General features: G+C 26.5%; 1 protein-coding gene across 1 annotated transcript; it reads left to right on the top strand.

Annotated features, from left to right (window-relative positions):
* The first annotated feature begins 2566 nt into the window (after window positions 1–2566).
* LOC129966549 (homeobox protein MSX-2-like) lies at window positions 2567–22346 on the top strand. Its single transcript, XM_056080993.1, has 3 exons — window positions 2567–3374; window positions 20033–20187; window positions 22048–22346. The coding sequence occupies exons 1-3, from the start codon at window positions 3221–3223 to the stop codon at window positions 22315–22317; spliced, it is 579 nt and encodes a 192-aa protein (XP_055936968.1). The 5' UTR covers window positions 2567–3220; the 3' UTR covers window positions 22318–22346.
* The last annotated feature ends 623 nt before the right edge of the window (window positions 22347–22969 follow it).

Raw genomic sequence — 22969 nt, 5'->3', positions numbered from 1 at the left:
ACAAAACTAATTTTCTTTAAGGGGAATAAAAAACTAAATGCAATTAATGTTTATTAAAAATGGGCATTAAAAATACATTTATTTCACTTTTACTTTTATAAAAATATTGAAAACTATTAATATATATATATATATATATATATATATATATATATATATATATATATATATATATATATATATATATATATATATATATATATAATCGATTCCGAAACTATTTTGTTTCGTTTTCAAACTATTTCTTACTTTAGATTGGTTACTTATATATATAAAGTAAGAAATAGTTTAAAAACGAAACAAAATAGTTTCGGAATCGCAACTAAAAATTATTTCCTATTCAAACTAAAACCAAAAAAGTAATATTTAAAAACTTCATAGTATTTAGAGAGCGCAAATGCAGCTACTTCTAAAACACAGATGAATTGTGACAAAAGTATTAAAATCAAGTTAATAGGAAAATCAAATAAACCAAAAAAATTAAACCAAATAAAAATAGAATCCGGCCTGAAGACTTTTTCCAAGAGTCACCCTCAGGCAGGGATTCAAAAAAAGGGATTTTTCTGTGAAGGAATGCAGACGACAGTCTAATAAGGATTCCTCGTGACCCGAAAATCCCCTGAAATTAGCCCCCTGCTCTCACATTTTTAAATGCATAAAAAAATTTCGTGAAAAATTAGATCTGTGAATGCTGGTGAATCTGCGAATTGATAGACCTAAAAACAATAATAATTTTCTTTTTATTAGAGGCACATTAATTTTATATTTTTATTTGCATTCTTTATTGATTTTCTTCATAGAAATAATAAGACCTCGAGAATTATTTACATTTTATTTCATTTTATTTGACATTCTATAGAATACAAAAAGTTCCAGAATATTTCGTAGAAACTTTCCTCCTCTTCACAGAAATCACATAATTGTATGCAATTTCTAAAATCTATAATTCTATCCTAATCTGCACAAACTATTTATTCAGATAACCTATTTTAAAATATTTAAATGGATCTGAATTTAATAGTGAATGATAAAAAATCATTTTGTAACTCTGAAAAAAAAACACTATTCCAATTCCTTTCATTATAGACCTAGAAATATCAGATATGTGAAAGCAAGGAAAATAAATAACTTTAGCTTGCAATCCTTTTCACATAACTTGCCTTCACTTAGATTTGGAAAAGATTAATTTTTTGATGTAATTGATTTTCACAATATTGGTATAAATCTATCTTCCATTTTAAATTATTGAGTATTTAATATTATTTGTTTTATATTCATGTCTTATAGTGGTTATTTACTTATTATTATTATCCTTACGATTTTTCACCTTTTTTTTTTCCTATAAAATTTTATATTGTGAATGTCCTTAATATAATTGCAACTAAACTACTTTAAGCACATTCTAATCTTTTTCTTGATTATATATTTTGAAGCCCACTTTTTTAAAATACTAGTTCAAACAGAGTAATACTATTAGTTCATGGTTTCCATTAATTTAATCATTAATTAGACAAACATCGTTACGAAAATATTAAAGAATAATCACTCTTATCGTTCACGGAAAAAACAGCAATCTTAAGATCTTATATATCGAAATAATTGTTAATAATAACAGCTAGTCCGACAATTCTGAATACAGAATTATACATCAAAATAGCGGTCGAATTCGTATCAAACAGTTGAATGTTCAAACAAATTGATAGATAAATGATTATTTCAACATGAAAAGGCCGATTTCCATGCTGCAACTTCAATATTCTATGTACTTTCAATTTATTAAGAGTCAGCCATGGCCAGAACGATCAACATATTTATAACCGACTAAGTATGCGATGAATACGAAATATAATTTCTTTCACATCCCATCCTGCAAAGACCATTTCTGATCATTGTAAATAGGCGCACCAACCATAAATAAACATCTTCTAGAGTAACATTAGTCATGTATACGATTAGATGCATATGTACTATTTCTGCACTATTTCTGAAAAATAATTGTATCATATTTAACAATTATCGTCTTATTCGATTTCCCATTTCAGTTAGTTTTTCATTAAAGCTTAATCTTCTTATTTATTTTCATACATGGCGTTTGAGATTAAGGGACACATTTCTTTAATGGAAATGAAATAACATATATTTTGTCACCCTAAAGAGAGTTGCTTTAAATAGATGATATTTTTCAAAAAATGAAATAAAAAGTAGCAATATGGTTTAATTTTATTTATTCTTTATAAATTATATTAATTAGATCAAGCTAAATTTATGACTCCAAGCAATTAAACATCATATAACAAACAACATCACTTTCTTACAGCATTTTTACAAAACGTGGCTAAATATGGACGACAATATCATATTCCCTCCCATTCTTTGTTTCGAAGTCAAATACTTTGAAACCGAAAGTAGACCTGCAAAAGATGCTTCTGCAATGGATTTCTGCGACTTCTTCATCGCTAATCACGAGCGCTCACAAGGAAGTCCCAAAAGAAACCCGCTCCGAAAAAGAAAAACTGAAGAAACCTCTTGTTGTCCCCTACCCTCATCATCTGCGAATGTAAACCCGCTGACGAGCGCATGACACCCCAAATAGTCGACTCGTTAATTGCCCGTTTAAATCATTAAAGAGCACGCCGGGCCATATTTATCAAGTCCAGGATGGATTGTCAACTTTCTGGCGACAAACGAGTGTATATCCTCCTTCCTAAGCCGATGCTGATAGGTGCGGATACTGACGGGGGAAGTGTCTTCTTGCCAGAGAGAACGTCCAACCCGTAGGCCTTATCTTAAACGTCGAGCGAGTAGATCTCTTGCCTCATGGTGATGATCTCAAGATATTGTTGTTTTGCTGCAAAGATATATCTCAAGATTATTTGATGGAATGTGCTTTGATCATGTTTTCGTTGTTATGACTTGAAATGTAGCAAATATTTTCAATGTGCTTTTTATAATTTCTAAAATTTAGAATGATTCTGGATATTCTTTATTATATATGATTTTTAGATAGTAGTTTGAACAATCAAAAAATACAAGAGACGTGTGTATTCAAGTAATTGTTTTTATAGAACAAAAAGTATCAACTGTCCTATGACGATGAATCAGTTTCAGATTTTGCTATTATTTTAAATACAGCAAAACGAAGTGTGGATCTTTTTAAAAACTGTATAAAAGACTAAAGACAGTACTATATATATTTTTTTAAAAAAAAAGGGAAGTTAAAATGAATGACAGCTCTGAAGCTAAGAACTGGAGAACAAATTTTTGCATCGAGAATCTTTTGGGTAAAAGTGCCTCAGATGGCTCTGAAAGTGATAACTCTAAGGACTCAGTCAATGCAAGCACTTCCCAGGAAAGTTCGGAAAATGGAATCGATGGTAAGGCATATTTTATCAATATAGTTATTGTTCTTTTTTTGTTGATATAAAATCAGTGGCTCTTAAATATATTGTAGATTAGTTAAAACAATATTTTACTTTTTAAGTATAAAATAACGTAATAATAAAGAATTGATATATTACTATTAGATAAATATTTTAACTGAATTTTCTTTAATATATTATTGTTTTTAACATTAGTGTTAATAATTATAATATGTTATCAAAAATTAAAACAATATTTACTTAATTGTAATATATTAATTCTCCATTATAACTATTATTTAAGTTTATAATTAAAAAGTAAAAGATTGTTCTAACTAATCGAAATCATAATATTTTATTGTTATTAACACTAATGAAGTTCTATGCAACATTCACTTAAAAAGTAACAATATTATTAAAAATAATGTAGTTTAATAGAAGTGTTATTGAGATTATTTATGAAGTATACTTTTTAATTAATTGAAAATCTTTATTTCACAACATATAATTAAACAATTTCTACATTATTCTTTTTATATATATTTTAGTTATTTGTAAATATGACGATATCATGGATATCAATTTTATATATCTCAGAGGAAATAATTTATTTTGGTAAAATCATAACAATTTCAGTGATTAATTGTTATTAGAGTATGTTCGTTTGGGGATTTCAGAAAATATCGGAAATTTGAATTCATTTTTTATCGAACATCATAACTGTTAACAAAAATATTATCAGCAATTAATAAAGATAAATAGAATACTTTTCCTATTACTAAAAATAATTCTACTTGCTTTTTAGCTGATTTTTCAAGAGTTTAAAATCCCTTTCATTGATATTCCGGAAGGAAATAAAAATTGTTAAACTGTTTTTAATTTTTCTCACATTTCTCCAGCTCTTTTTAATGCTAAAAGCAAATACTAATGCTTTTATAACACCTAAAAAAACATTCCCGAAATTTGCAAATTATTTTAACATTTATAAAACTAATCTAATACTAGTAAGAATATCTTTTACTTTTCGGAATAAATATAAAACTTTATCATAAGCCTCTTGTAAATGATATTTATCTTCAAATGGAAAACAAAATAACCTTAAAATCAAATAAATATTTATTTTTATTTAATTATCTAAAAAGAAAAAAACTGCAAGAAGGTATCGGGAGTAGGGGGGATTTAGGTTTCGAAATATCTTTTTTGCAATTTATATTTTATTTAGAAAGGCAAAAACATAAAATGTTCATGTATGAATTTATTCAACAAAAAAATTAGATTTGTAATGTGATGCACGAAAAAAAAAGAGAAAAAACAGTATTAGAGAAGAAATCATGTTTGATAGAGTTGCAATAACAATTCTACCATGGAAACGCCTTGTTCTATATAATGCCTAGATATTATTTATTTCTTCTCAAATTCTTTTTTTTTCTTATTTCTAATAAAAATAAATTAGATATGATACTACATATAAATTTTTCCTGATTATTTTTCTATGAAGCTGCTTTTTCTAAGTCATATTATTGAAATTTCACATACTCTGTGAATGGGTTTCGGTCTGATAAGAAATCAATTTACTTAATTTGATAATTTTAAAAAGATATATATTTCTTGCAAAAAATTGCAAATAATTAGATTTTTAATAGTGCTAATATATTTTAACATCTTTCTATATCATTTAAAATGATTTTTTCTTTTCCGTTTCTGCACTCTTAATTTTATTAAAAACACATAAAATAAACATTTATTCGATAAGTTACACGTAGAATAGTAGCATATTTTTGTAATTACGTCTTATTTAAAAGATTGTCAGAAAATTTTGACTAAGCTTTGGTTTGAATTTTTATTGATTACAGCAAAGCATTATCATATTTGTTTCATGAATTGACAAATTACATTTCACGAATGATTCTGCAAACATTATCACCAAAAATTGCTTACTGTTTCTTTGTTTTCCATTTATATACTTATAATAATTTTTAGTAATATTAAATTAATTTGTAAAGTAACCAAAAAATATATTTACAAAGAATCTCTGAAAGATAATGAAGTTTTTAACTCAAGTTATTAGAACTTTTTTGTACTTTTTAAATTGAAATCTTTCTTATAATGTTTGTAAATAAAATGCTTTCTTTTTAAAATTTCTGTTAAAAAATTTGAATTTATAAAATAATTGATGGAAGAGAAATTTGAACTTTATTATCAGAAATTTCTGGTAATTTAAAAAGAAATTTTGAAATTCCTTTACATAAAATGCATGCTTGGGTTAATGCAGAAATGGTTAGTTAAAATAATTTTAAAGTTTTGTAAAAGGGGTCGATATAAGAACAGTTTTCTGCCATTAAGAATTTTTTTCATGATGTAGTTTGTGTAGCATAAATTTTTACATTGTTAAGAGTGAAATTCCACATATAACATTTTGGATTTCTTACCAAAAATGAAAAACATATAAAAGTATTGAACAATGATAAATTAAAACAAATATCGCCAATTGTACGAGTCACTAAATTCTACTTGGAATATTAAATGCATGGAGTTCTAAATGCGTTGAAATAAGTTAAGTTGCATAATTTAAAATCTAATTTCCTTTGGTAATTACATTCCAAATATGATTTTTTATAATTTTTTTTTACTCCAAAAGTTAGAAAAGTTAATGCATGCTGTTTGTGTTTGTTGCATTATAAAAATATAGTAAAAAGATTAACTGACCATTTTGTTAAGGGCTGGGGGGGGCCGAATTTCTTCGGTGCTTATTAATTTGAGTTAATATAATAAATAAAAACTTTATGATAAATAGTAGACAAATTTTCTGGTTAAACAAGCATTTTTAATAAAAAAATTTTGTACAATTAAAACTTTGTATTGAATGTTTCCTAGGTAGAAGTTTTGCCAATTTTGAATGCTATCACTTCTCAATTTCTAAATGTTTCTTATTTTTAGTAAATAATTGTGGAAAATAATATAAGAAGTTCCTTGTTTCATATAAATCAATATAAAAACAATATCTTGACTTCTTATCATGATCATTTCATATCGAATAATTAAATTAAATCGTTAATAAAAAAATAATTAGAAAGAATTATATCGCAAATAAAACTTTTTAAAGCAGAGTTAGCAAATTTTGAATGTCAGCTCGTTCTCAGAAACATTATCTCTATTTGACCACTCTATTTGAAAATTATTTGATTGAAAAGAAAATTTCAAACGGTATTCATTTAAATTTATTCAATTCATTCTTTCATAATTTATTACTTTTGCCAAAAAAAAAAGCAAATAGAGTTTCTCAATTTTTTAATCAAGTCTGTGATATTGTCTATAATTGATAAACAATATCTTTATGTGAATCAGAACAACTGTGAATAATGTGGGAATTTTTGCTCATTTCAGCAATTTTTCTAAGACTCGGCATTTTTTATAATTAGAATATTAAAATCGTAAATTGATTACAGCTTCAAAATTTGCAACTTAAATGTAAGGTCTCCCTATAATAATACAAAGATGGAATTAAATGAATTTTTATTACGATATCGTTCATTTTCAAAGAAAAACATTTTTCCTGTTAAATATTCTAACATGTTATGATTAAACAAAAAAAAATTATATATTAAAAGACTTTGAGTTATTAATATAAACAAAAACAAATAAAAAATACCCCAGAAAATAAAAGAATGAAAGCAGACAACTGAAATTCTTCACCAATTCATTGAATTCTCAAAATGGTAAATATGTTTCAAAATTTTAATTATTTACCATCAATAAACAATCTACATTAACATATTATAAAATTTCGATATGAAATTACATAATTTAGTGCCAAAAAATCGAAACATTTACCGTGGTTCAAAAAAAAAATTATCCCTTTTGCAAAATTACGAAATTTTGTATTTATTAACATCAATCTTCGAATAACACTGAAGATTAAAATTCAACATTGTATAATTCATTTCTCTACATTATTTGTTAAAATTAAAGCTTATAATACTTTCTCAAGTAATTACAAATTAATTTAATGTTTACACAGAGATAGAATAGTTTAATCCTTTACATTTTATGTAATTTTAAGTGCATGAATAATAAATTAAAATTAATATAATTAATCTTCAATTTTCTGAAAAATCCAAATGTTCACCTTTAATTATATAAAATAAATATCATTAATATCACATTTTATATTTATCATTTAAATTTACTCAGTTTAGTAAATTATTTTTTAAAAAGTATTTTCAGTCATATTACAAAATATCCATAATTTGATTAAAAGTTTTACATAAAAAAGATTTTCATATAGAAAATATTGATCTAGAGTAATTACCTCATATAACATTTTCATTATGAAAAAGAAATAATTGCACTCATTTCCCTTTGGAAATTCAGCACATTATGAATTTCCTTCTATACGAAATTGATCATTAAATGGATCATTATTATTTGCATTTGCTCTGTAATTTGAAAATCAATATCTGAAATTTATTAAATATTGCTAGAGAAAAGAGTCGACAAATATTAATTTTCTAGCAAATTTTTACAGTTACTTTATTGTTTATAGATAATATTCTTCTTTTTATTCACTAAAGAAAAATACTAATATTTTATTCATTTTAATTCACTAAGAAAACTTATTAACAGGTTAAGCCTATTAAAAATAGGTTAAATATTTTTATAATTTCTAAGTAATCTTTTGAATACAGCAACATATAACGATAATATATATTTCACTAATTTTTTTATGAAATCTTTTGGCATAGAAAAACTTCAACAATGGAGACAATAATTACTGATTTTTATATTTGCTTATACAATTTTTTACGACGAAACGAACAAATAAAAATAATCCTTTTTTGTTGTTATTTAATTGTAATATATTTTGAATTATATCAAAAAAGCACTTTTGCGAACTTTAATAAAAAATTCAGTGGATTCAAACTTTGAAGAATCCCAAAACAAGTAATATATTTTAAAGGACTATTTGCCATAATGGTATCATTCGTCCCTGGATTTAAATTAGAAATCTTAATTTATTCCAAATCAATCAGATCAAAATTTTTATATGTAATAATCGTCATTAGATATTACTCATCAAAACCTCATAAATAACTATATTTAATATAATTATCTAATTATATTTGCTGTAATATTTCACACAAGAGTAATAAAATGCAAATTTTATCTTTTTCCTTATTTGTTATCTAAAAATACAAATATTTTTAAGGATTCGAAAAATGAACGAAATTTAGTACCACCGTCAATAAATAATTTAAACAAATTTCAATTTAATTTTAAAAAGTAGCAACATAATTTCTTTGACAAATATATATCGCTAATTAGCTCTCAAACGTCGATGCAATTCATATATGAAGGGATTTTTGTACTCTCATTAAATCTCAGTTACGATTTCTATCCCAGTATGACTCACAAAAATATCTCTAGCCTCTACTACTAATAATACTATTGTTAATTTTTCTCTTATTTTAATAAATTTAAAAATATTTCAAGTGTTTTTTAGATACAACAATGATTTTTAATGACTTTATTATTCCGGTTACTGAATTTATACTCATGAGCGTTACGATGTATTAACAGAAAATTGTAAAACCTTGGAAAACCTACTTGAGTTATCTATTATCTTAAGATAATTATAAGGCTATTATCTTAGACATGCTATTCTCTGCAAATATTAGAAGTGTGTGTGTGTGTGTGTGTGTGACAAATTGTCTGACCTAGTTGCATAGTGGCAAAGATATATTTTGAAAAATGAAAATATAGCCTTGAAACTATTTGGCGTTTTCTCAATATAAAATTAGGATACCACAAAACTAATTTTCACATTAATTGAAAGAATAGTCTTAAATGCTACCAATTTATTGTCACTCAAATTTTTTCGTAATTTTGACAATTTTTGAAGCTGTTTCTGCCTTTCATCGTCACTACGAAATTCAAACCTTTTAAATTTTTTTCTTCAAATATTCAATCATGTAATTTTCTTCCATCGTTGAAATCTAAGAAAGAAGATTTAAACGGACCACCTAAAATGCTATCATCGACGCGGTTTACAGAATGAAACAGAGAGTGAAGTTACATTGGAGCTAAATGCAATGGATGGGAGATGGATTACACAAATAGTTGCGGTTTTAGTGCCATTGTGACGTCATTGGACTCAACATCTTTAGGAATGGCCATAAACAGAAAGCATCACTGGTCAGGGATTTAAAGTCTATTACAAATCTGACACTGAAAAATACCACGTTGGGGTACTCCTTAATATCAAATTTGGGGAAAGCGATGTAATTGAAATCAAACACAACCACTCATTCTGGAGAAAGAATCGCCAAAAGTAGTTACTAACAATTCAAAATAGGAGTAATACCAAACATGTCAGTTAATTATTTAAAAAAGCCTTTTTTCTATTTATTATGAGTTAGCATTTAATCAATGGATTTTATTGTTTATAGTAAAAAGAAAACTCCAAGTTAGGGAATGAAAAACAAATTCAAGAAAAGTAATGGGATATTCTTTTTTTGCTTTGGAAAAATTTATGGATTTCGCAAAACAGTGTGAGATGTACTATTAAATTCATGAACTTGATCAAATTTTAATTCAAGAAAAATGAAATACTAAATGATTCGACTACTGTATGATATAAAACAGAAAAAATATCATATTCACAAATATATTTTAAAAAGTTATTGCTATATGTTAGAAAGAATTTTTATATTTGTCATTTGCTAATGTATTTAGTGAAAGTATTGAATGAAGTTTAACTTTAAAAGCTTTTGAAGTAACTTTTAAAAATACTTTTATTTTGAATCATGCTAAAAGTTTCTATACATTACTATAACTAAGCAATCAGAAACAATTACATTTTTACAGATTCATTACTGAAAACTTGATAAAATTTGTATAAATTAAAATTCAAAACTAAACCCTCTGGAATCCGCTAAACAATAAAGCTTTCTAAAAGAATAATTAATTTTATAAATATATAGAAGTACATTTTTTTTTATAATTATTCGTTGAGAAAATAGTTATATCGCAAAATATTATTTTGGAGGTGATTCATAATTCAATTACATAGTATTTATTGATAAAAGAAAACCGTTCCAAATAATTTTTTAGTGTTCAAATGTAATACAAAAATACAGAAGTAAAATTTCAGTACCAGAAACTCGTTTAATTTGCATCAAAAAAGAATCTTGAATTAATCAGCTAAAAATTATAACTCATTTATCCCAAATAAAAAAATTATTTCATTTTTGCATTAGTTAGTCTAATTTTCTCTAAATTTCGTTTTATTTTATATCTCTTTAATTCCAGAAAACCAAATGAAGACTCTAGAAGTTTGTTTATAGATAAAATATGAGGGAAAGATGCAAAACATATTTATAATTGAAGACATTTTAATAAGAATAAATTGTTTCTAGTACAATGATTGAGTAAATTTTTAATCAGAGTTTTATGATTTATATCAAAAATTGGGATCTGTTATTAATAAAATCCGTTATTATGAACGATGAGATGCAAAACTCCTGCCGATATTTGTTTCTTTATTTTAATTAAACTAAAGATAAACAATCTACTTTTATTTGATGTGTAACATAATCGAAGTTTGCAGTGTCTCTAATGCAATCAAATCCGAGTTAATAAAATACAAACATAAAATTATCATAATTTTCTGTTAAAGTGATAGGCGGACTGCTATATAAAATTCAATTTTTTTGATAATTAAATTATTATTTTTAATTTAATGACAATTTGCATTAATTAAAGCTTCATTGAAAGACGGTTTTCTTTCATAAATCATGTGTTGTGACTTACAGCACTTTACAAGCCCGCTGACAGTTAGTTATTTGTCAGTGATTTAAGCCGAGTAATCGTCTCTTGTTTTTTCTGTAGCGCCAACCAAAGAGTACGATTTAGCTACTTCATGCGGCACATTCGCTTGCACAACCCCTTTTTACAGAGGGGCATATTCGCGCTTCTCACAAATAGAACACAGATGAAGAACAAGCATGCCCGTACCGAGAGGCCTAAATCACGGGGAAAATGCGCTACCCCTATGCCAGGACGCCGGCTTCATAAATCATTTGAAACAAATACATTGAAAACTGTTGCAAAATTATCTTCTTGATAAAGAATATAGTTATATAATACATAAAGAATACAATTTTCTTTTAATCTTTACATTTAAAACTTACAAAACTAAATCCATTTTTAATTTTGCATGCTAACAAGCAAAAAAAATATGTTTAGAAACTCATTTCTCACCTATCGTTAAGAAAAAAAAATTATCGAGATTATTGATCCTAAAAACGTAATGAAATAATTTAAACCATTAATATACTAATAATATTTTTCATATTTGTAAAACATTGTTTGAATTATAAAAACAAAAACTTTGAGCAGTTAATAAATTCGGTGCATCAAAGCATTATAACGCGCCAAAAAATAGTTTTAATTCTTTCGCAAATGTGAAATTTGTTAATCATCTAGAACAACTCTAGATAGTAAAACACAACTTTTTATGCTTTTTGGTATCTTGCACATGAATAAAAATTTCGTAGTTTCATTATTTAAATATTCCACATTTAGGCTTTATGATACTAACATGAAAGAAACTGCAATAGAATTCTATTAATTATTTAAAATCGATATTTAATAGGAAATCAGCTGAAATGTGATACTTTTAATCACTTTTTAATATTTAGTTGTTTGTAGGTTTTTAATACTAATATGGTATTTTAATTGCATTTGTATGATAGAACATATTTTTGAACAATATTTAAGTTAAATATTATTCGACATTCGTCATGAATAATGATGGTGATGGAGATGCTTCTATGAAATTCCCGAATTTACGGACATCCTATCTCACTTTTAAACTGCAATAGCTTATTAAATAATATTATTTAATGTACAGAAGATCTTGGCTAATTCGGGACTGACGAAACCATAATAAAAATTGAATTCATCCAAAAATTCGAACTAATTAACCTGGAAAACTGAATTTTAATAAAAATATAATCATGAAAAAAAAGAGAGAGAGATTTTTTAAACAAAACATGGTAGTAACAAAATTTTATCATTTTGCAAGAAATTCAAAGGATTATAAATAGTTCGAATTATCAACGTATTCAAGTAGAAATCGGTAGAATTAGGTAGTAGGGTAGCCTTTTATCATTTACTATGATTTCGCTTAATTATTATTATTTTACATTTTATATTTCGTCCTTGATTGATCTCAAGGAAATAATCAATTTTTAAAGAAAGAGTAGATCTTCTAATCCGAAACGCCGTTTTGGGTCTGCTTCGTCTTTTTTTATTTTATTTTTAACAGTTACTGTTAATTATATAGAAAGTACACATAAATAAATGTATTTAATATCAACGCAACGCGAGTGATTATAAATCTAACTATTGCAGTAGTTAAAAAATACTTAACATTTATTAAAATTGGAGAAAAAATTGTACATAGATAAAAATACTATCAATGAAGCACTTTTTTTTTTAATTTTAAATAACGTAAAAATATTTTTTGCGCAACAATAATTTTTGACATTTTTTAGAAAAAAAACGTCAAAACTTTATTAAAATTTTAACTAAAAATTTAATGAAAATTTTTATTAAAAAAAATCTTTCTTAGTGAGTACTTATGACCTTGCATTCCAAAATTTGGTGTCTACAAGTCTAATAGTCTAATATGTAGAGAATCTTGAACAATTTATTTTTTAATCTTGAAGTTTGAGATTGTATGATATATATAAACATAATTATGACAAAGAAAAATTTTAATTCAAATATAAATAATCTAATTACAAAAATAAATGGTTATAGTTATGCAATCGGAACGACTTGACAAAATCCTATTAACTGTTAATGTTAACGATTGTGAATTTGAATGTCTGAATGAATCTATGTATATAAAATTTGTTATGAAGAATTGAAATTATTCTAGTTAACTACTTTTTATTACGCAAAAATTAAGCTCGGAAAGACTTTTACAACTTAGTAATTAAGAATGGAAAAACAAACAAATCGAATTGTTTTGTAATTGTTTGTAGAAGCCATTATATTTCAAAACATTTTATAGACTTTTTAAAATTGGTTTCCGATTACAATACTAACTAATTACTACCATTTATACTTTCTCTTTTTACTAAATGACCATTAAATTACTAGCTTATTTGAAATTTCCTATTCCGCTAAAATATAACAGTTTCGATTTCTATATTTAGAAAAAAAATTTGATCACAAGAATGTAATGGATGCTTAATTTGTAACTATAATTTTTCCAAAACACAGAATTAGATTTCCTCTTTAACTGCGTTGCCGCCATATTTATTAACATATTCCAAAATCCACAAAAAAAGAAAAACTGCTGATACACTTTTTATTTTGTACCACTTTTCCAATCACTTTATAACTTTTTCTCCTTTTTTCAAAAAAATTGAAAATTCATTTGTCTAGAAATAGCATTTAATAACAGTTTAAAATAGCCGACGTCATTGCATAGGGGTAACACATCTTCCCGTAATATGGGCTTCCTTGGTTCGAATCCTGGTTCGGGAATGGTTGTTCTTCATCTGTGTTCTATCTGTGAGGTGTGTGAATTTGCCCCCTTGTAAAAAGGTGTTGTGCAGTCGAATGTGTGAGTTTTATACTCATATGAGCTAGAAGTCAGACTTATGCCCTCGGGTGCTCAGGGTTCTTTACCCTCAGAAGCTACTGCACACCCATTCCATGGTAACACGGACACGCCATCATCATCAACAGTTTAAGATATACCTCAAAACATGTTAAATTATATATAGAACTAATTGGAAATCAATCATATTATATGAAATTCGCATAATCGTATTATTTAAATATTATGATGGGAAAAAAGAAATCTTATTTTTATTATATTTACCCGATTTATAGTTAAAATTTAATATAGTTTTTTAACGCTATAATTTAATTGTGTTTTTAAGAATTTTATGTGGTAGTTTATTCTTGAAGGACTACGCACATTAATTTTAAGTGTCTATGAAATTATTTTTAAAATATGCTTTTATTTTTCTTAATTATAGAATGTTATATAAGTGTAATTTTATAATTATCTATACGAATCTGATGAAGCATTTATATTTGCATTACTCTTCCCTAGTTTTTATATATATATAGGTAAAAAAATATTTTATTTACGATTCAAAATTCGCAGAATATTTCATTTCTTTTATTTATTTAAGAATTTATGCAAATTATCTATAATGTGAACTCGTAAATAATTATTAAAAACCAATAAATTTACTTTAAACAACTAACAAATTGTATTTTTTTCATAAATGTAATCCTTTTTTTTATTATTATTTTACATCATTCTTTTAGGTATGAACTTTCAAAGATATAAAGAAATTGACTGTTTCAATATATTCAGAGTTATGTTGATTTCAGAATTTAAAGATTTGAATTTGGATATTTCAAAATTTAAACACAAATTTTATTAGTGATTAATGTTTCTAATAGTTAAATTCTAATTAATAGAGTTATAATAAATCTGAATATAAAATGATGAAATAGTTGATATTTTTAACGCTCAAATTATCACTGGGATGAATTATCATTACTTCGCTAAATCGGTTTTAATTTTTAAAATATTGATTGTAAATGTATGATACATGTTTTATTCATTCACTGACTGAATATTATAGCATTCATTTCAAAGATGATGCAATATAGTATACATGCTGTAACAATTTAATTTAGACACAATATGCATTTAATTTTATGTAGCAATTTTTTGAAATTATTATGCACTTTGAAGTAAGGGGTAACTTGTCCATTAAATATTCCCATTTCTGTCCCTTATTTCTATTGTTTATAAATATGTTATGAGAATTTTATTATTTTACTTTTAAGTAATATTTTTCCATCATAATAAACCCATTTAAATTTAATTAAAGCAACACTTCTATGACAGAAATCCAATAAAAAATCAAAAACAAATCCATCAATTTCCATTAACAAATCTGCGAAGTAGATAATCAAATTATAAAATGCAATTAAATTTTTCTGTCAAATTCTTCATTGTAATTATGTAATCGTGTGTGTGTGTGTGTTTGTGTGTGTGTGTGTGTGTGTGTGTGTGTGTGTGTGTGTGTGTGTGTGTGTGTGTGTGTGTGTGTGTAAGTTTAAAATTGTTCAAAACAGAAGGAAAAGGAAAGCTCCACCTGCGCTTGGCGCACAAAATGGCGTTTTTCTGATTCTGTAAATTTATTGCCATTTATTGCCTTTGCTGCTTCAATTTTTAATTAGTTTTGTTGTTTATTTTTTCCTGTTGTTTTTATCCTTATTTTTATATGTACATATTTTTATCTATGTATGTAGTTGTTTCTACTTACTTCTGTAAACCTTGTGCTGTACTTTGTGGTGCACAAGGATTGACTTATTATTAATTAAAAAAAAATAAACTAAATGAAAGACCTTTGGCTCTTCGAAAATAAACTATCTTTTGAAATCCTTGATTAAATCAAAAACTTTTTCCGTAAATCGAGACCTGACGCTTTATTATCCCATTTGTGAGAGAATAAATCACAATTATACGTTGTCGAAAACAATGTCACCTTTTTCTAATGATTGGAAAAAAATTGCTGATTCTATCTTAAGCAGAACCGTTTCTAACCCATCATTTTTAAGATAAAGAAAATATATTAGATTATATATTTAAAGCGGCATCTTCTATTAATAACATTAACTATTACTTCTATTACTACTCTTCTATCTCTAATGCCCAACTAATTCGCCGGTTATATATAAATTTCAATTAAATATATATCTATTGTGTGTTGTCATTCTGTAGTCTAAACCGTCGGGAGATTCATAAATGTTCAATAAAAAAAAAACCGTTTGACCTGCAGTTATCAAACTTAGAGCATATATATTTTGTAGGAAGAGAAGGTGCAGTTTGGGAGATTATAATTTTAATTAATTAAATAAAAATTATGCGAAATTTTGGCTTTTGCCGGAAATAACTTTACAGAATATTGTAACAAAAAATAACTCATATCATCTTAAAATTCGAAAAATCATCTTTTCAATGAAACCCATTATTTTGTCGTGCACTTTTTTCAATTTTTAAAAATTATTTAAGTATTTTCTAAAAATATTTTTTACTCAAAATAAATTTCAACCAGCTCGAGCCCATTATGCTTACATGTTTGTTTGTTTGATTGTTTGTTTGAATGAGGGGGATTTAGGGATTTTTAGCTACAAAGGCTGTCATCCCAGTGTTCAACAATATCTCTAATTAATAAATGTCAAAAAATTTCAAGTGTTGAAGGAAAATATGGAAAGATAGTTTATCTGCGAATGCTTTGCTCGTGAGTTGTTTGAAATTACAGCTTGAAAGAGAGTTGAGGCCCAACTTCGACCACAGGCAACGTCTGATGCTTCAGTATTTTCGGCAGTGCAGTAAAAGATTAGCTTTCAGCAATGTGTTGCCATCACCCTGACGAAAGATCAAATTAAAAAATTAAATTACCATTCATTGCAAATTAAATTTAGAAAATTATAATTATTAGAAAGCGTCTATATGAAATAAAGTAAATATGAAACACGATAATTTCTAGAAAAATAAATGTACCAGAAAGATTTCTGTGATTCTTAAAATATCTACTTTATTAATTCAATAACTCTGTGTTATTTAATGTAAGTTCGGTTAAATAAATGCAGCATATCCACTAATTGGGCCCCAACAGTTAATTTCTAAACTTTTAATAACAGTTATATACATCTAATAAGAAAAATGGTCTAAATGAAGTAAATAATTATATTTTATGCAGTTTAGGTAAATAAATGCTTTAAGGAATCTAAGAATTTTAAATTTTTATACAAATCCCCCGGGCCCATGAATCATATTTAATGAAATATTTTTTATATATTAATAAAAAAGAGTTCATTTTACGACAAAACCTAATTGCAATTATGAAAATCTATATATTTTATAAAAACTCGCGTAAAATGGGCTTATTAAAGACGGAATTTCTTTAAAGTTGATTGTCCTAATAATAATATTCAAACTTCCGTAACTCAGTCATATTTGTTCTCAGAAGATTGAAACGCTTTTATTTATTTATTTAAAAGTTGGAGTGTCAAGAATATTTTACAGAATATGATTTATAGGATGGAAGGACTGTATAAAATTTAGACTTCATAATTTTATATAAGTAAATTTACTGACAGAAACGAAATAAAATATTCTTATTTACATCATTTGAAATTAAAAGTGAATTTTACGATAAATCAGTGAACTTTTTATCAAATACGCCTTCGGGGTATTATATAAATTATGAAGAAGTAAATATTCAGCATACAGTATACGCATAAGACGTATGCTAAACGAGACGACGTAATGCTATTAAACGATAAGACGTAATGCTATTAAAGTTCCAATTTTAAGGCAGATGAGAGAAAATTAGGGGAATTCATAGTACAATAAAGCAAACGAGTGTGGCTTCTGAAGTAGTATGAGATGTGTAACAATCGAAATCTGAAGCTTTAAAATATTTTGCTAAGGAGGCCAATAAAACCAACTCATATAAAATAATTAATTTAAAATTTTAGCTAATTGTTAATTTCAGTGAACTGACTAGAGACTAGGAAACCACGGACCTTGCAGATAGATATGCACACTTCGAGGGGATTTTTAAATTTTAATTAAAACTTAAGTAATTAAGTAATTAAAAATTAATTATATTTTGCATTTTTTTCGTGATAATCCTTGAAAATATTATTGTGCCAAAACTACTTTTTACACTATTTAAATTTTTTTTAAATCTGTTTTTTAACTATACAAAATTTAACAATTTTTAATTAACAAAATTTAGCAAATTTTTGAAGAATTTGGAATTTTTTTAAAATATTCTTTTGCATAATTTGTAACAATATATTTCATTATTTAATTCAAACTTAAAACGTTTTCGTTGCTTTTTCAAATATTTATTTGAGTGATTTTCTTCCGTTGTTGAAAGCTGATGAAGAAGGATTCTACAGTTTACTTAAGAGAAAAAAAAGGGAAGTTACATTACTATGAAAGTTAGATAGATTATTTTGAAAGTAATCATTTCGATAGTTCTATGATGTCATGGGACTTGACTCTGTTAGGAAGATCTATATATGCAAAAAACAGAATATATAAATAAAACTATTAAAATGATCTTGATATCTGTCACAATTCGTTACATAAAAATATTTAATTTGAGAGAATCATAACCATTAAGTTATGCGTAAGAAATTAAATTGTAATTAGCAAAGATAATATTCTTTGTGAGCCAGCTGGTAGCCAAAGACGGCTAGTTACAAAATAACTTTACTGTTTTAAAATTACAATAATAATTTGATACGCCTTTTTTCTATTGCACAGCACACATCCCTAAGGAAATGCCATTCTCCTAAGACACTGTGAAATATGTCATTGCCTAAGTTTGTGAAAGCTTTAATAATATTGTTTTGAAGATCATTCAACAAGGATGGCACGTATACAGTGCATTTAAAGTAACCCCCAGTGATTAACTTACTAACCATAATCCATAGTAGCTACAGATTCGTTTATAAAGGATTAATTTATTCTTACCTATCAATCAGAAGCACCAATTTTATCAGCTTGATAAAAATGGTGCCCCGAGTGGAAAAATATAAAAATGAGAATAAAAACTCTGCCTCTGTTCATGCAAATGAATGTGATGGTTACTGAGACTAGTTTGGGACAAATCTGCCAAAAAGTGGATCATCTATCGGTTTATATTTCCATTTGAAATGAATGGATAAAACTTAATAGACTTTTAAAATGCAAAATGTAAACATGAGGTGTTTTATCAAGTAAAGAAGATAAGTGAATTGTAGGCTTTTGAAAATTTCAAGCTTTGGGTATTAAAATTTATACATTTTGATAACACATGTCGGACAGATATTTGACAGCCCTACTGCGAACGCAATAACAATTAATCCCCCAGCAACAAGTATATATAAATCAATCTGATAAATCTTAGGATTTAAAACACTCTGCATTCCTATTTGCTAATGATGATCATGGTTGTAAAAAAGATTTTATTGCATGAAATTTGTTATGAATCTCAAGGTCCCCATGAGACTGCCATTTGGAATAAAGAATCAATGATTTGGAATTGCTGCGAAAGTAGATTTAAAATCTGTATATTCAACAAGCACATGTTTGACAAATACGGAACATCTATAAATCTGATAAGGATGAGCTGGTGCTCCCGGTAGAAAATGGTTGTGAAAGTTGCCTATGTGATCCGTACCTGAAGTGTTATGATTGTATCTGCTTTTCTGTCAGGGAAGGTAGACGATATTACAATATAAGATTTAATTGTTTGTAATTAATTAATTGTTAAAATCCCAGTAACTTTTCCAGTGTTGCTATTGGAGATTTAATATATTTGTTATAACCAAGTGTAGAAACGGAAGTGGCCATAAAATTCCCCCAATTTTAAAAGCATTTACGGACAGCTCTTTTCTTTCAATTTCTATATATGAAAGCACACAAGCAGAAATTTAGAAAGCATTGTTTGTTTTAAGAAATGTACTTAAATCTGATATTCTCAAAAATTAAGCTTAGGCAACTACGACTATTTGTTAGACATATTATTAGAATAAAAAATTTCATTTTTTCTTCTTTCTTCCAGGCGAAGGTACATCTGAAGATAGGCGTAAAAGGCCTCGAACAGCTTTCACGTCTTCACAAATAAAAGCTTTGGAAGCAGAATTCGAGAAAAATAAGTACTTATCGGTTTCAAAGAGACTTCAGTTGGCAAAAACTTTGAAACTTTCAGAAACACAAGTAAGTAACAGATCATAATGAACCTTAGCAATATAAGCGATGATTTGAGTTAAAATGTGGAGCGTAGATACCATGATTATAGAGTTCAAAATTTTTCTATAAATTCAAAACCTACACTTCATAGATTTTTTTAAGGAAGATTTTGCGTTATTATTCAATTTCAGGCGTAATAATATATTAAACTTTGTTCTTTTGTTTCTAGTTTTGTATTTAATTCTTAACATTTCTGATAAGATTTATAAAAATTTGTTTGCATTATGATATTATTTTACTTCTAAGTTTTATGTTTTACTAATTTTGTTATTTAATAATTTCTGAATTCAAAGCAGGCCTAAACTTCAGCTCTCTGTTTTATTTTTACATTTATTTATTTTTTCGTTTATTACATCCTTTATAATAAAGTTTTTATTTTGGTTTTGAAATAAATTAAATTGAAAACAATAAATAAAATATTGTCTTCTTGAAGTAATTTCTAATAACTATAATTGGTGAAAAATGTAATATGCTAGGCATAATTGTATGAAAATGCATAAAATGATGAAAAATGCATAATTTTATTATCAATAAGAAAACGTTATTTTTTTTAAATTATTGAATTTAATAACAGTTACATTAATAACATAATTGATTCTTTTGTAATTCAGTTATACTTTTGAATCTTTTACGCAATTTTGAGTTTAGGGTCATTTTCTCTATAAAAATAAATAAAAGGTATTTTCTAAATGCTCTCATTCCAAAATTCATGGCTCAAAATTCCATTCAACAAATTTACTAATAAAATCCAATTTGATTTTTATAAATTTTAAACAATTTTAAATTGGATTACCTTCAAAATTTGAACTTGAACTGTAGTATAAAATTCTGATATAATATTCGTTAATATTTTATTTAACATTTTATACTACAAACTCTCTAGTTTTAGGGGAAATTTTTGCAGAGAAAAAAATATATAAAGTACGCTTTGTCTATTGTTGACGATGGAGAATGCTTCCGCTTGTTATTGGCGCTCTACAAGCAAATGGTTTGACTTAAAGCGAGCAAATCTGACTGAAACAAATTTTGGAAGATGGTAGTGTGCTCCTTAAAGTGGTTTTTTATTTTAAATAAAACTCTAATTAATAAAAAAATAAACTGAGCTTTAAAGTTTCTTCGTGATAACTTTCAAAAATATTTCTGCACGAAACCAAATTTTACACCATTTCAAAATTCAAAAAGTTATCTGTTCAATAATTAATTTAGTAGTCGCAAGATTTTCTTAGTATATTTTACAACAATATTTTCATTGTTGTGATTCAAACCCAAATCTTTTTCATTTTTGTTATTAATATTTCATGCTGGGTTTTTATTCTATCATACAATGAAGATTGAACTTATTTTTCCATATTGAGTCGGTTCCAGTATATATAATATTTTTGGAATTTTGTTGTTCTTACATAAAAATTTTACTTCAAAATAAAGTAAATATTTTAAATATGGATATTAAAATATAATATTTTAAATACGTCCTTTTAAAATATTGCCGTCTACCCTGTTATATGATTGTTTGTATAAAGATATAGACAGAAAATTAGTAAAATGTTTTGTAGAATGAAAAATATACGGCTTCTAAAATAGTATAAAATACATGACTATTAAAATTTGAAATTTAAAAATACTTACTTGATTTTTTAAAAAATAACTATGTCACTTGTAAACGATTCAATTGAAATTTTGCATACCAATAATTCAGGCGAGTGAGTCAGTTAGTTGCCATAAGCAGTTAGTATGATAATAAATTTAAATCTAAATATAGTGAACAAGATTGTAAAGAAAAACATATACTTTTTTTGTAATAAAAAGCATTTATTTGTTTATTCTTAGATCAAAATATGGTTCCAGAACCGGCGGACAAAGTGGAAACGCAAGTACAGCACCGACCTGGAGGCCCTTGCTCAACATTATTACCAATCTATGGGACTGTATGCAGCCAGACCCATGGTCATTGGAGACAGACTGTGGCTTTTTAACTACCCGCCTGAATCCCCAGCCCTCATGCCGAATGTACTGACTCAGAACTTGCAGCCGGTGTTGGACTCTCCTCTCCCAGATGTCCCAGTTGTGCCAAATGGACTTGCATCTCCCTTTGAATGATCCAAGTGAAATGTGTGTGCGTGTTTATATGCAGAGATATAATAAAATGTGCTTGATATTTATTTAAAAATTAATTTCTTTTATTTTAATTGTAATTATTCATCTTAAAAGCGACATACAAAACATAAATATATATATATATATATATATATATATATATATATATATATATATATATATATATATATATATATATATATATATATATATATATATATATATATTGAGGGGGGGGGGGTATTCCTTTTAAGAATTGGTTTGATAGAGAGATATGTTGTAAAGAGGATGGAAGACTCAAACGAATTCATATGAGACGGGTCATATAGCTCAAAGAGGAGGAAATGCCGGCGTCCTGGCATAGGGGTAGCGCGTCTTCCCCGTGATCTGGGCGTCCTGAGTTCGAGACCCGGTTTGGGAATGGTTGTTCTTCCGTCGTTCTATCTGTGAGATGTGTGAATATGCCCTCCTGTAAGAAGGGGTTGTGCAAGCGAATGAGTGATGCGTGAGTAGAAAAGTCGTACGCTTGGCCCTAGTTGGCGCTACTATAAAAACAAGAGACGCTCCTCCACCGGCTTAAATCGCTGTCTTTGTAACAGCGGGCTTGTCCATGGTAAGTACCATAAGAAACAACAACAGAGGAGGAAATTGATGG

This window comes from Argiope bruennichi, chromosome 4 (genome assembly GCF_947563725.1).
Source record: "Argiope bruennichi chromosome 4, qqArgBrue1.1, whole genome shotgun sequence".
NCBI classification, from domain to species: Eukaryota; Metazoa; Arthropoda; class Arachnida; order Araneae; family Araneidae; genus Argiope; species Argiope bruennichi.
Note: the sequence above shows the minus strand (reverse complement) of the source record. Positions and strands in the feature narration are given on the sequence as shown.